We start from the raw sequence: 13,224 nt of genomic DNA, 5'->3' as shown, positions 1-13,224 counted from the left end.
ACAAAAAACATGGAAATATTTTTTCAATACTTATTTTATTTTTAACCGGATTAAAACTATCGAGCAAGAGGTGGAACAACAATTGTCGTCTATGGCATAAGAGCTTTTACTTCTTCTGCTTTTATTTATTTTCCCATAAATCCTCTGGAGTTTTCAATAGTGATGCAAGGGACCAAAGCTTCCTTCGTAGCTTTGCTTCTTGAACCTTCAATTCTAAACAAGTAAAAACTAGGTCCCAAACAATAAATATGAAACACTACATTTTAAATTTGTTTCATCTTTGATCTATACTTCTCACCTTCCATGCCTCAGCTCAATTTCCTTTTCATTAAACACATTTCTCGTATGAAGAATATGCGTAAAGTCTCTTGATTGGTACGTGAGACTTATGTTCAAATCCACCTATATCATTGATATAAAAAGACCAGCACCGGAGCACCAACTCCATTAAATCTCCATAATTAAGCATACTAATTACTAAAACTTGGAGGTTAGAGGTACATAGGAAGGATCCGAACGAAGTGGAATCAATTAAGAAAAAAACACATAATTCATACAAAACAAAATGCACAAATAAACTAATTCCTTGAGTTGAATTGCCAAGTTTTTAAAACCGGTGGTTTGCACCGACTACCAGCGTCCCCAGCGACAGCTCAAACGCCAACCTTGGGTGTGATCTAGTATTCCAAATACAACCGGGCCCATGTGTACCCAACCCTACCAAGATCCCCAGTGATCTAATCGGTCTACAGCTCACATGCAATTCTCGTTTAAACGCAAACATCAAAACATTGAACGCTGTCGTTCCACGACATCCTCGCACCCGTTGACGCACCCTCGTGTTCTCCTTCCTCCTCCCATCCGAGCCCGCTGTTTCCAGGCTGGCAGCCCCAGTAAAGCAACCCTACCCACCACTAAAAACACCCAACATAAAACGCCACCGCTTTCTTCCCTTCCACGCTCCCTCTTACCTTATAATCTAATCTTTACCGAACCAACCCCTCTATTTCGCCGTCACTGTCACCACCCACTCTCACTACAAAGGTCCCCAAAAACTCTCTAGATTGTCTCGAACTCGGATCGATCTCACCTCATTCTCTTAACAGCAAAGGATTTGTATAATAGACTGCTCCACCAGATCACTTGCTTTGCTTCCAATCTTCTACCATCTCTGTTCTTTTTTTACCATCTAAAAAGAGGAAAGAAGGGAGCAAAAAAGAGGCAAAAGGTGGCGGTTTTGAGGCTGTGAGTGGAGAGGCGGAGAGAGAAGGGGAAAGATGAGTATGTACGGGAGGGATCCGTGGGGCGGGCCGCTGGAGATATCGAACGCGGACTCGGCGACGGACGACGACCGGAGCCGGAATCTGGATTTGGACCGAGCGGCGCTGTCGACGTCGTCGCGGCCGCTGGATGAGACGCAGCAGAGCTGGCTCCTGGCCGGGCCAGGGGACCAAGGGAAGAAGAAGAAGAAGTATGTCGACCTTGGGTGTCTCATCGTCAGCCGGAAGCTCTTCATCTGGACCGTGGGCACCATCGTCGCCACCGCCGCACTCGCCGGGTTCATCACTCTCATTGTTAAGACTGTCCCCCGCCACCACCACCCCAAGCCGCCGCCGGACAACTACACCCTTGCCCTCCACAAGGCCCTCATGTTCTTCAACGCCCAGCGATGTAAGCCGAACCTTTTCCGATCTGCCCTAAAAACCTTTCCTTCTCCCAATGCATGCGGTCCCCTTTACAAAATTCGTCAAGATTGGATTTTGATCGGTCGAATGAGACAAAGATCGGACTTTGATGTATTTTTGGTGTTTTTCCTGCAGCTGGGCGGCTTCCCAAGCACAACAATGTGTCATGGAGAGGTAATTCCGGGATGAAGGACGGCATCTCCGACACGTCCTACGGGAGGAGCCTCGTCGGAGGCTTCTACGACGCCGGAGATGCTATCAAGTTCAACTTCCCGGCCTCCTTCGCCATGACTATGCTAAGCTGGAGCGTAATCGAGTACAGCGCCAAGTATGAGGCCGCCGGCGAGCTCAACCATGTCAAGGAGATCATCAAGTGGGGCACCGATTACCTCCTCAAGACCTTCAACAACTCCGCCGATACCATCGATCGGATAGCTGCCCAGGTAAAAAGCAAAGAACAAACTTTGATAGCAAAAAGATCCGTAGTTATAGCATAAATTCATGGAACTGTGATTCCTGAGGTGATGGTTTGTGAGATCTCTGGCAGGTTGGAGTGGGCGACACTTCGGGAGGAACCACTCCAAATGACCATTACTGCTGGATGAGACCGGAGGACATTGACTACCCGAGACCAGTCTATGTGTGCCACAGCTGTTCAGATCTCGCTGCCGAGATGGCCGCAGCTCTGGCTGCTGCATCCATTGTGTTCAAGGACAATAAGGCCTACTCCCAGAAGCTGGTCCATGGTGCGGCGACGGTCTGGAAGTTTGCAAGGGAGCAGAGGGGGAGGTACAGCCCTCAGGGTTCCGACCCCTCGCTCTTCTACAATTCTACTAGTTACTGGGATGAGTTTGTGTGGGGTGGGGCATGGATGTATTTGGCAACAGGAAATTCATCTTACCTTTATTTATCTACTCATCCCACTCTCGCAAAGCATGCTGGTGCCTTCTGGGGCGGTCCTGATTATGGGGTCTTCAGCTGGGACAACAAGCTCATTGGTGCTCAAGTAAGTGTTGACCAATTCTTCTTGCTTCAATACCCGAGCTTGCTTGAAATATTGAGTGCCTATATATCTTTCTTGGACGATTTAATAATATATTGAGTAATTTGACCTGATCAGAGACTGTGCTATTGAGTTTGAATGTTTTAGAACTTTAAATAAAATAAACTGCTGTGTTGTGAGGTGGTTGAAAATACTGTCAATACAGATCATGGTCGATCGTGCTTAATTAGGAATTTTATAATATTCCCTCTTTTTGATCTGTTGATCAGACTGTCTTACTTCTTGGACGCTTTGTCTTAATTGGTGGAAAAGATGGTAGCTAAGCTGAAAGACCTGATGGAGCTTAATAAAATATTATATCTATTTTCTGCATTAAACTTGTTCTCCAGCTTTCCTGATCTGTTCCGTCGCATGGTCATATATGGTCCAATTTGAAGCTTCACGTTTTCAAGCATATCCTGTCTTCGAGACTTTTGTGTCAGCATGCTTATCAGTTCCGATGAATTCATGAGATTAGTTTTTTTTTCCCCCATTTTTCTTTTGGATTGGAGTTGTATCTCTATGTGGGATCAAGATATCTGGTATGAGTAGATCCTTTTGTTGGTTTTGATGGGAGGACTTTTACCTGCCTTCTCTTTTGTTAATTAAAAATTATAATTTGGGGTGCTCTCCTTTGTTTGTTATTTGCATAATATAAATAAAACAAGATATTTTTGATCTTTTTTCCGTCAAAAATTTGCTGAGTTACAAAAATTCCAAGGATTTGAAAAATTGGAAATGACTGCTGCCTTATTAACCCAAGGTAACTGTATTTCTTGTTTTGCAATAGGTTTTTGATGCATCAATTTGGTAAAAAAGTCAAGATTTCATTGACTAAATGGTTCATTGTTATTTGCTTCTAAATTGTCTTGTGTTGTCTTAGCTATTTTTATTTAAACTAATTAATGTTGCTGGCACCTAACCCATGATATGATATTTTCTCTAAATCAATATTCAATAGTGATAGTTATCCGTTTGACAATATCTATATGCCTAAAAGTCTCCACTGTCTTATTGGTTTTACACTCTTAATAGCTTCTGCCATTTCAACACGTACCATTTTGGAAGTTGACTACTGTAGATGATATGATCATGATTTTTTCGGTTTTATCCCAGTACTCATGCATGATATTCTGTTTCTGATTCAAACAAGAGAGCAGCATGAGTTTTGTTTTACCTCATGTTACCTGATGTTTAAATATGCATTAGGAATTTTCCTGGCATTAAAAAATATAAAAATGCCAATTATTTTGGCACAAATTGAAAGGATGATTCAGATATTTCTTTCCTGCAATTTTTATTAGCAAAGATATGGATCCACTTAATTACTTTGCAGACCAAATTTCTACATTTAAACGATGGCAAGGCTAAAACTTCCTAGTGGAAATGGAATTTATATTTAAAATAGCACCTGGATTGGAATTACTTATCTCATTCTGTTCAGCTAGATAGATAATCCTATTGCTTGGTTTTCTTCTGTACACCTTGTTGACCATGACTAATTTCATCAATTTTTTTTTCTTTTTTTCTGGTCTCTTTAGCTAGTTTTTGAGGTAGGCTGCATTCTCATTCAACAATTCTCACTATACCACAGAGTTGAATGTTTTAACCTTGCAAAGGGACAAAATTTGCTTAATTTATGAGCAAACCTCATTCTAGTAGATTGCTCTAGCGACCTCTAGTTTTGTCTTGAGTTGGGTTCCACCGAGCTTCTGTAACAGTTCATCTGCAATTTTTGATGAACTTTCATGCTCATATTTCTTGATTGGCCAGTTTGGTCTTGGTTGTGAACTTTCTAGAGAGATCTGGTAGTTCTTTTTTTGTTGCAGAGAGATCTAAGAGTTCTTCAACTACATTTGATTGATTTGAGCTTGCAGAAAGCTTCAATGCTTCTTGTAATTTGTATAAGAATTACTCTGTTTTCTCTATAGAATTCTAGTTTGCTTATCTTTACTCTTCTGCATCCAGGTTCTTCTTAGCAGATTGAGGCTCTTCTTGAGTCCAGGCTACCCATATGAAGAAATTTTGAGAACTTTCCACAACCAGACCAGCATTGTCATGTGCTCCTATCTACCTATTTTCACCTCTTTCAACCGAACAAAAGGTTTGAGGTTCTTCGTTTTTTCAAATTACTCGCTTGTTTCTCTCAGAAAAAGTCTCAACTATTCCATCCATGGCAGGTGGTTTGATAGAACTGAACCATGGAAGACCACAGCCTCTTCAGTACGTAGTCAGTGCGGCTTTTCTTGCAGCTGTCTACAGTGACTATCTTGATGCTGCAGATACTCCAGGATGGTATTGTGGTCCCAACTTCTACTCTACCGGCGTCCTTCGTAATTTTGCCCAGACCCAGGCAAGTTCTCTTCTAGCGGAAACCTAATCTCTAATGTGCTCGATTTTAACAATTATAGGCTTCGACATGAACTCTCTTCATGTAATGGCAGATTGATTATGTACTGGGTAAAAATCCCCGGAAGATGAGCTATGTTGTGGGGTTTGGAAACCGCTATCCTAAGCATGTTCATCATCGAGCTGCATCAATTCCTAAGAACGGTGTCAAGTATAGCTGTAAAGGAGGATGGAAGTGGAGGGACACTAAGAAGCCAAACCCTCACACCATTGTTGGAGCTATGGTTGCTGGTCCTGATAGACGTGATGGATTCCGAGATGTTCGTACCAACTACAACTATACCGAGCCAACTCTTGCAGGCAATGCTGGTCTAGTTGCAGCACTAGTGGCTTTGTCTGGTGAAAAGAGTGGAGTGGATAAGAACACTATATTCTCTGCAGTTCCACCAATGTTTCCAACTCCCCCGCCACCCCCTGCACCGTGGAAGCCTTGAGATAAGGAAGACCTGTTGTTCTGTGCCTCGTGATCAAAACTTTATGACGATTTTTTTCATCCCAGCTATGAAGATCTAGCATCTATGAGGATGACATGAAAACCTTGTTCAAGCGACTAACGATGTGAAGCCTAGTGCTGCACCACTTTTTGTATATTAGTGTTCTATTATGGCTTGTGTTGTATACAGGATGTATGATATTCATGAATTCCAAAATAATGGAGACCCTTTATTGCTGGAATGATCTATACAACAGTTTTAATGAGTGAAGAAGCTCTTCCCATAAGAAAGACAGGTCCAATTGTCTTGAAACCTCCTGACTGCATGCCTAAATCCTTATTATCATTGCAGTTATGCAGTTTCAGTGAAGAACTTGCATGAAATCTTTAGATTTTCTGAGGAAAGTTTCCACTCAAATGAGTGCATGATAAGTTTTCTTTGTTTGATGATATGCCTATTTGTATCAGCGCTGCTCTCCAACCTATTAAGTTCTATGATGGCACTTGGAGCAGTTAGGAGTTAGGTGCCTTTGACGTCATTTTGGACCGTCGGGTGATGATCATCTTCAACAAATGGTTGGCAGAACAATTATCTTAGGTTTGAAGGAATGTGGTTCCTGAATGTTTAATTCATTCCATTTGCAAGTGGTACATATGTTGCGAGGGACACTTGAATTATGCCTGACATACGTGCATGCACGCTGATCTGTATGGCTAACTTGCAATCCCCATTCATGTCTTTGATGTATGTGAATATGGACCTTCAAGCTTAGACGATATTAACCAGGTCCCAGGGTCCAAATATCAAGCCTAATCGTGCTTCGAGCAACCATCTGAAAATCTAGAAATACTGGTGCGCAAGAACCAAGCTCTTCCCAGGCTCATGCTCATCCTATATGGTGATGCTAAGAGTTTGTAATATATGGGACCAAACTGAGACATGTTACATATTCAATCCTGATTACAAGATTTGGTCTTGCCATCTTGCATGGTTAAAGGTAATGTATGGGACCAAACTATGCATGATTTCTTCGCAGGAACTCAAATAAGTCTTGGCTTGCATGGTTAAAGGTAATGTATGGGACCAAACTATGCATGATTTCTTCGCAGGAACTCAAATAAGTCTTGGCCCCAGACACAAATGCACAAAAGATGCACCCAGAGATCCATGTCTGGGTCCATATATATCCTGATCCCAAACATCATCCAGATTCGGTCATTTTATTTTGTAAGAATATCAGTCTTGGAGTGTTCCTTGGGGTGTTCTCTTTGCTTATACCATGAGCGCTCGAGGAAGAAAAAACTCTGCATGCTAATCGCCATCGTTAGGCGCTAGCTTTGCGAACCCCGCACTTTTACTTCTATTTGCCGTTATCCTGCCGTTCCCGCTCCGTCCCAGACGCCACCGCAACCCGGCACCAAATTAAACATTCCCGGATCGACGCCGTCAAGATCCGTCCTCTGTCATATTCCCCCCGCTCCTCGCACGCCCTTGCTTCAAAACCACGCCATCTTTTAAATAAGCGCATAGATTTATATACGGAGAACGGATCTGCCGTTCCTTTCGCCTCAAGAGAACATGCCATCGGGAATTTCCCGCATAGAATTTATACAAGCTTGTTTGGGAGAATATTGGGCGAAAGGCTTTTATACGTCCCTCATTATACGTATTCTTTTTAGGTTTGACAATGGTTCGGATCGAATGTGAATTTGGATCCATCCAAATTCGATTTGTGAATCCAAATTCAATCTAATATATCGATATATTTATCCGAATTCAATCTGTGATCCAATGAGTCAATATTTTTTTTATCCATATTCAGTCTGATTGAATATCGAATTATCGAATCATATATTTGTTCTACTTAAATAAAATTTTTTAGATGAAAATAAAAATATTGAACAATGGTCCACTGCTATTTTTCAATCTTTAAGATCTTAATCATATCTAAAAATCATAAGATTCATATTTATATAATTAATTTATATTTAAATAATATATATATATATAATTGAATTATATTTGGATCAGATAATGGATCGGAATGATCATTATCCGAATATGATCTGATATAAAATATATATTTATCGAATTCGATTCAGATTGGGTCAAAATCTGATCAACATCTTAATCAATCCAGCCCACTGGGGCAGGATCGGGTCGGGATCCGTCGGGACGAGGGTAATTTCCAAGTGTAGTTCTCCCTCTGCCTCTTGTCCTAGTTTAGCTCTTTTTCTTTTCCTTTTTCTTTGAGACACTCCAACGTTCGTTCTGTATCAAGAGCTCGGTGCGGGGAAGTGAATGAGAGGATGTAGGAGAGTTATGGCAACGGAGGACGAGACGTTGCTGAAGGTAGCAAAGAACCTGCCGTTGGACGAGCGGCTACTCCACGAGAACTGTCCGGAACGATGCCAACATCGACCTCGCCGCCGTCTGCAACTCGGTCACTGATCCTCGCGATCCCTGAAGGAATTCGGTAAATCCTCTTCCTCGATTCTCTTTCGGTTTCTTTTCCTCTTTCATTCCTTCCCAGATCGATGGCATTCGGTTTTTTGATCCGCGGGTGTGCATGGTTCACTTGATAGATGGATGAATCGGTGCTGACGAGGAAAGATGTGGTTTTGGATTCTTTGTCACGTAATTGTTATGTATTTTTGCTGTATTTTGATCGCAAGCGTCTTTCTTGATACCGTTTTTGATTGGTTTGTCGATGCCATAATTTCACTCTGTTTTTTTTTTTTTTCCTGAAACAATCGCCTTTTTTGTTTTTCTTTGTTGTTTGTTTTTGTTGATCAGGACCTCTTTTTACGGATTTGAACGCTTTTGTACGGGAGAAAGCACTCGATGCCCTAATTGCTTTTCTGCGTGCAGCTGATGCTGATGCTGGAAGGTACCATTGTTGTTGCTAGTTGGCTTAACATGCTCTGTTTTCTAATGTATTCGTTTATCTGATGATTATTTTGGTGCAGATAAACAAAGGAAGCATGGGATGCGATTGTTGCAAAGTGCCCAACTGGTCGACCTAACTCTGTCGAGAAATCTCAGACTGCGCATCTGTTCTGGATGGAGTTGGAGGCGGCTGACATTTTTATGCTTTTAATAGTTATTAAGTAAGCGTTCTTTCAGATAGAGCTTGCTATGTTGTTTCACTGGTCATTGCATATTAGCTTGAAGTTTGTATCGTGCCTTTGAATATTGCTGATCCGACTAGATGCAATACTTGGTCTATTCTTCGCTATGTTTGCTCCCATGTTCCCTTTGGTGGATGTTGAAAGCCATGAAGAACTGAATATATAACAAAAAGAGAAGAATGATCCTGCCAGATCCGAATAGATGGGATAAAGCTGTTGGGTCATGATAATGATAGAGAAATATGATCCTAAGAAAATGAGAGGGCTTCAAGAGTTTTGCATGTATTCTGTTTGACCATTAGCAAGAAGCAAAGCATGTGCTAGAGGCTGCAATCCTATGCAACTTTTCTGTTTCATAATTGAAGGAATAATACACAAAAGAGGCTTTGGGTTTAATGTTCTGCAAATTTTGTGACATAGTTAGTCTACAAGCACAAGGAGTGGATTGGGTTTCCTTGATATATAAGGTTGTTATGAATGCACATAACTTAGTGGCTGAGATGCTTTTTATGTCAGGTTAGTGGGCACTGGGACTAGTTAGCCGCTCATCCGAAGGACACTTTTATAGAAATGGTGGAATCGTTGATATAAGAATGCATTGTTCATTAGAAGGGTGATTACCGAGTGCTGTATTGTGAATCCAGTAAGGGGGCAATTTCCAGTTAACTTGAAGGAATGGTCCTTCATTTTTGGCTGCACCTCATGAGATCTGGGTTGAGCCAACATAATTTGACTTAACCTTATGCTAATGGGTGTGCTTTTGCTGTTTGAAGGCAATGTTTCCTGCAGTGCCCTTTGTGCACAATCAGAAGCAGATAGGACACCAGTACTCTTACTCCTGTATTGTGTGTTTCAGTGTTTTCTTGTCGACATCCTCCATGTCTTTCAAAAGAGCTAAGCGTGTAGCTTCATACACATCAGCATAAGGTGGTTGGTTGGACTCTGAGTATAGAATAAGTGGATATGTTGCCTTTCCATAGCTTGCCTTAGCAAATATCCTGCAGCTCTAAAGGATGAACAATGTACCCAGTATCCACCCTCTTTCTTCCCTCCCTGATTCTTGATGTCTCTTGAGGCAAGCAATACCTCACAGATTTTTTTCCAAATATTAGTTGCAGCTGAACTTTTGAACTAGCCTTTTTTTTTTTTTGGAAAAACATGACCTCCTCAAAACAATAAAAATCTGAACTAAGAGAAGAGTCAATTATGTTTGTAATAATTAACAATATGACAACATTTAAAGCTGACAGGTATATAAGCATTTTACTAATTATGAAACTGTATCTGCAAAAACCTATTTATCTCAGACTTATTATTTCTAATGATCTATTCAATGTTTCAAATGAAATAAAATAAATTAATAATGATTGTTTATTACAATTCATCTAATCAACATAAATCTGAACCAAGTCCTGAACGGTTATTTAAACTTTGATAGTAGTTCACCTCGAGGCCTACCCCCTCCACTATTATTGAAGTAGTTAGAATTGCTAATGATGGGAGGTACCCTATATTTTTCTACTCCTATTCCATCTTTCAAACATGTTGATCTTCATGATAATGAAATGCACATTTCCTATCCAAAAAAATAGTGTAAGATAAGGATTGTATGTAGAGGATCTTTACCTTTTACCACCCTTGTGCTTTCTTTTTCACCCACCCTGTTAAATCATCTTCATCCTTGTTATCATTGCATATAAAGTATATGTTTCATCTTCATGTTGTAGAATATTTTGAGCTGCTTGCCAATGTCCCCCATTATTCAGTTTCCCTATGATTGCCTATAGCTTTACAACATAATATATAATATAAAAAGTCATTGATCAATTGGGCAAAAATATAGAAGTCATTGATCAATTGGGCAAAAATATACATGGTCCATGCCTTTTTTCTCGGGGTTATTAATAGGAATTAAGACATTGAACAGCAGGTTGCTCTTTTTTACTTTTTCCAAAAAAGCTAATTTTCTTCCTTGATATTTGGTAAAGAAATTTTTTTTTTTTTCACTAAAAGAGTTTTCTGGATCTCTTTGTGATTTCAGGATGTCGTGGATCTTTAAAGCTATAAAAAAATACAGTTGCAAAAGCTCTTCTGCCAGCTATTGATGTCATGCTTTGAGCTCTCAGTTCTGCATTTTTTACCAATGGATGTTTCTGTAGGCCCTCCAACCCTCATCCCCATGATCTAGTGAGTGAACTAGGATAAGTTCTTCTGATGTTCTTTCTGTATTAACTGAATTTGGGGCAAAGGTGGTTCCTCCAAAGAAGACATTGAAAATGCTTCCTGAACCTTTGGATCAGCAAGACCAAAATGTCCGTGCATCATCTAAAGGGCTGACAGTTGAATTTGTCGCTGGTTTGGGAAGGATCCAGAAAAATCTATTATTTTTGAGAAAATTCAGGATACCATGGTGAGGAAGTCATCCATTTGTTTATTTTCATGTCATATTGCATATATGACATAATGTGTTGTCACTTTATTGTTTGAAGAAAAAAGAACTTGAGGCAGAACTTGCTAATGTCACCATTTCTGCTAGGCTATCTCATAAGAAAATGTAAAATTACTGATTCTTTAAAAATCTTATGCTAAATGCTTGTTCAATTTTTTGCTGAATCATGTTGCAAGGACACATGGAGTCACATGGTTTATTACTACAAAACTGAATGGTTTGCCACATAACATAATTATGTAATATTAGTACTTAAACATGGTTATTTAATTTCACTGTTATTGTTCCTTCATATGGAATATCGTTAATTGATATCTTTTGTTGGCTCTATACTTACTTGTCCAACTTGTCCCATATAAATAATCATTCTCTGCTACCTCTAAATAATCAAATATTTAAAGATGGAAAAAAGATTGTTCAGTTATTTGAATATGAGTAATTTTATTGAGATAATGATTGGGATCAAGAAAGATTAGTAATACCAAGAGAATGTACATTGGTTTACAACTACCATTAGCATGCTTTTGTTGTTGTTTTGCTCTGGAATGAAAGCCAAAGATTGTCAATCCCACTATAGCAGAAGTGTCATGATTTCAGAATTCTGCTTGATAGATTTGTTTTTTGATGATGACTTCATTAGGTAAGGTAATGTGATTTTTCCCTTCTTTAAATATTAAACCCTCGAAAATAAATATGCATGTGGATATAATAGCTTTTTAGCTTCTAGAAAATAGAAAATGATATAAAATCTCATTTCATGTAGTTATTTTAGACAAGTAAAATGGAAACTTAAAAAATAATAAATCATAAAATAAATTTATAATATTGCTTTGTTTCACATTTCCAGCTAAATGCTTTGAGATACCTTGAACAGTATTGTAAAATGAACCATTTTATTCGAAGTCCTAGCTGATAATGGCTGGTCTCAGCTGTTGCTACAACTATTATCAAAAGTTTTGCTCACTCTGGTAGAGAATGGTGAACATTGCATCTATTAATGTTTGGCATGGATTCAAGGCTCACGTATCCCTTATCAGATGTTCAAAAAACTGCATGTAGAGATTAGTACTTCGCAAGAGTGGGTTCATCCATGCAAATTGTGGATTAACTAATGATTAGAAGCACTCATTTTTCTGTCCCATTATGTTACTCTTGCATCCATGTATCTTCTAAATATAAATCAAAATACACCACTTGAAACTGATGGTTTGTAAAGCGTTCACGGTCTCATATCTTGGATATTTTATTTCAGATTCAAGCAAGACAAGGAAGCAGAGTTGGAAGCTGTTACAGAAGCAGCAGGTATTGGTACCTCTCCAGAATTCATGGTTGATGTTGGGAATCCAAGTTTATGTTGTCTTTCTATCTAGAATTCTTTTTTTCGGAAACTGGTTGAAGTACACTGCTCTATGTAGAGAAAAAGGCATGAACCTGGACCAACATGTTGTTATTTAACATGATGCATGCATTTCAATTCAATATGATTCACGTGCAGCAACTTATATAACTTTCTACTTGCAGCTCCCCAGGAAATAGATGAATATGAACTTGTTGATCCTGTTAATATATTGACTCCTTTGGACAAGTCTGCATTTTGGGATGGAGTGGTTTGTGCCATTTTAGTTTGAGGAATGCCAGACAATGACTCAAAGTATTTTCCTTCTCTGTGCAAAACAGATGTCTCTGAACACAATTAAAACTTTCCTGCAAGTCAACAAACGTAAAGTCTTTAAGCTACATTAAGAAGTACTTATTCTTCATTTTCTTAACCATAATGGAATGTCAATGTCCAACACACAGTAGTAGAAAAGCTGTTCAGATCCATCTTGCCATAAATATATAACTGAAGGTACGTGATGATAGTCCTTCTAGAATGTCAAATTAAACAACATGGAAATTCACACTAGACAACACACTTTCCGATGCTACAAAAAAGAATGGCTCCAAGTGCATATGCATGAAACATTCTAAAAATTTGAAATACTGCACAAGAATGCAGCAGAGTAAGGAATTATGGTTAACTAACAAAGGAAGACCAAGAACTTGATTCATTCACACAATAACCTGAGGATCC

The 13,224-nt window shown here is 39.4% G+C and overlaps 1 protein-coding gene and 1 pseudogene across 1 annotated transcript; both read left to right on the top strand.

Annotated features, from left to right (window-relative positions):
* The first annotated feature begins 1,005 nt into the window (after nucleotides 1-1,005).
* Nucleotides 1,006-5,811, top strand: LOC140858072 (endoglucanase 9-like). Its single transcript, XM_073257535.1, has 6 exons — nucleotides 1,006-1,671; nucleotides 1,821-2,128; nucleotides 2,233-2,691; nucleotides 4,696-4,831; nucleotides 4,908-5,080; nucleotides 5,172-5,811. The coding sequence occupies exons 1-6, from the start codon at nucleotides 1,278-1,280 to the stop codon at nucleotides 5,568-5,570; spliced, it is 1,869 nt and encodes a 622-aa protein (XP_073113636.1). The 5' UTR covers nucleotides 1,006-1,277; the 3' UTR covers nucleotides 5,571-5,811.
* Nucleotides 5,812-7,780: 1,969 nt separating this feature from the next.
* On the top strand, nucleotides 7,781-12,621 carry LOC140857756 (protein MOR1-like; annotated as a pseudogene).
* Nucleotides 12,622-13,224: the final 603 nt, after the last annotated feature.

The sequence above is a fragment of the Elaeis guineensis genome, chromosome 5, assembly GCF_000442705.2.
Source record: "Elaeis guineensis isolate ETL-2024a chromosome 5, EG11, whole genome shotgun sequence".
Classification (NCBI taxonomy): Eukaryota; Viridiplantae; Streptophyta; class Magnoliopsida; order Arecales; family Arecaceae; genus Elaeis; species Elaeis guineensis.
Note: the sequence above shows the minus strand (reverse complement) of the source record. Positions and strands in the feature narration are given on the sequence as shown.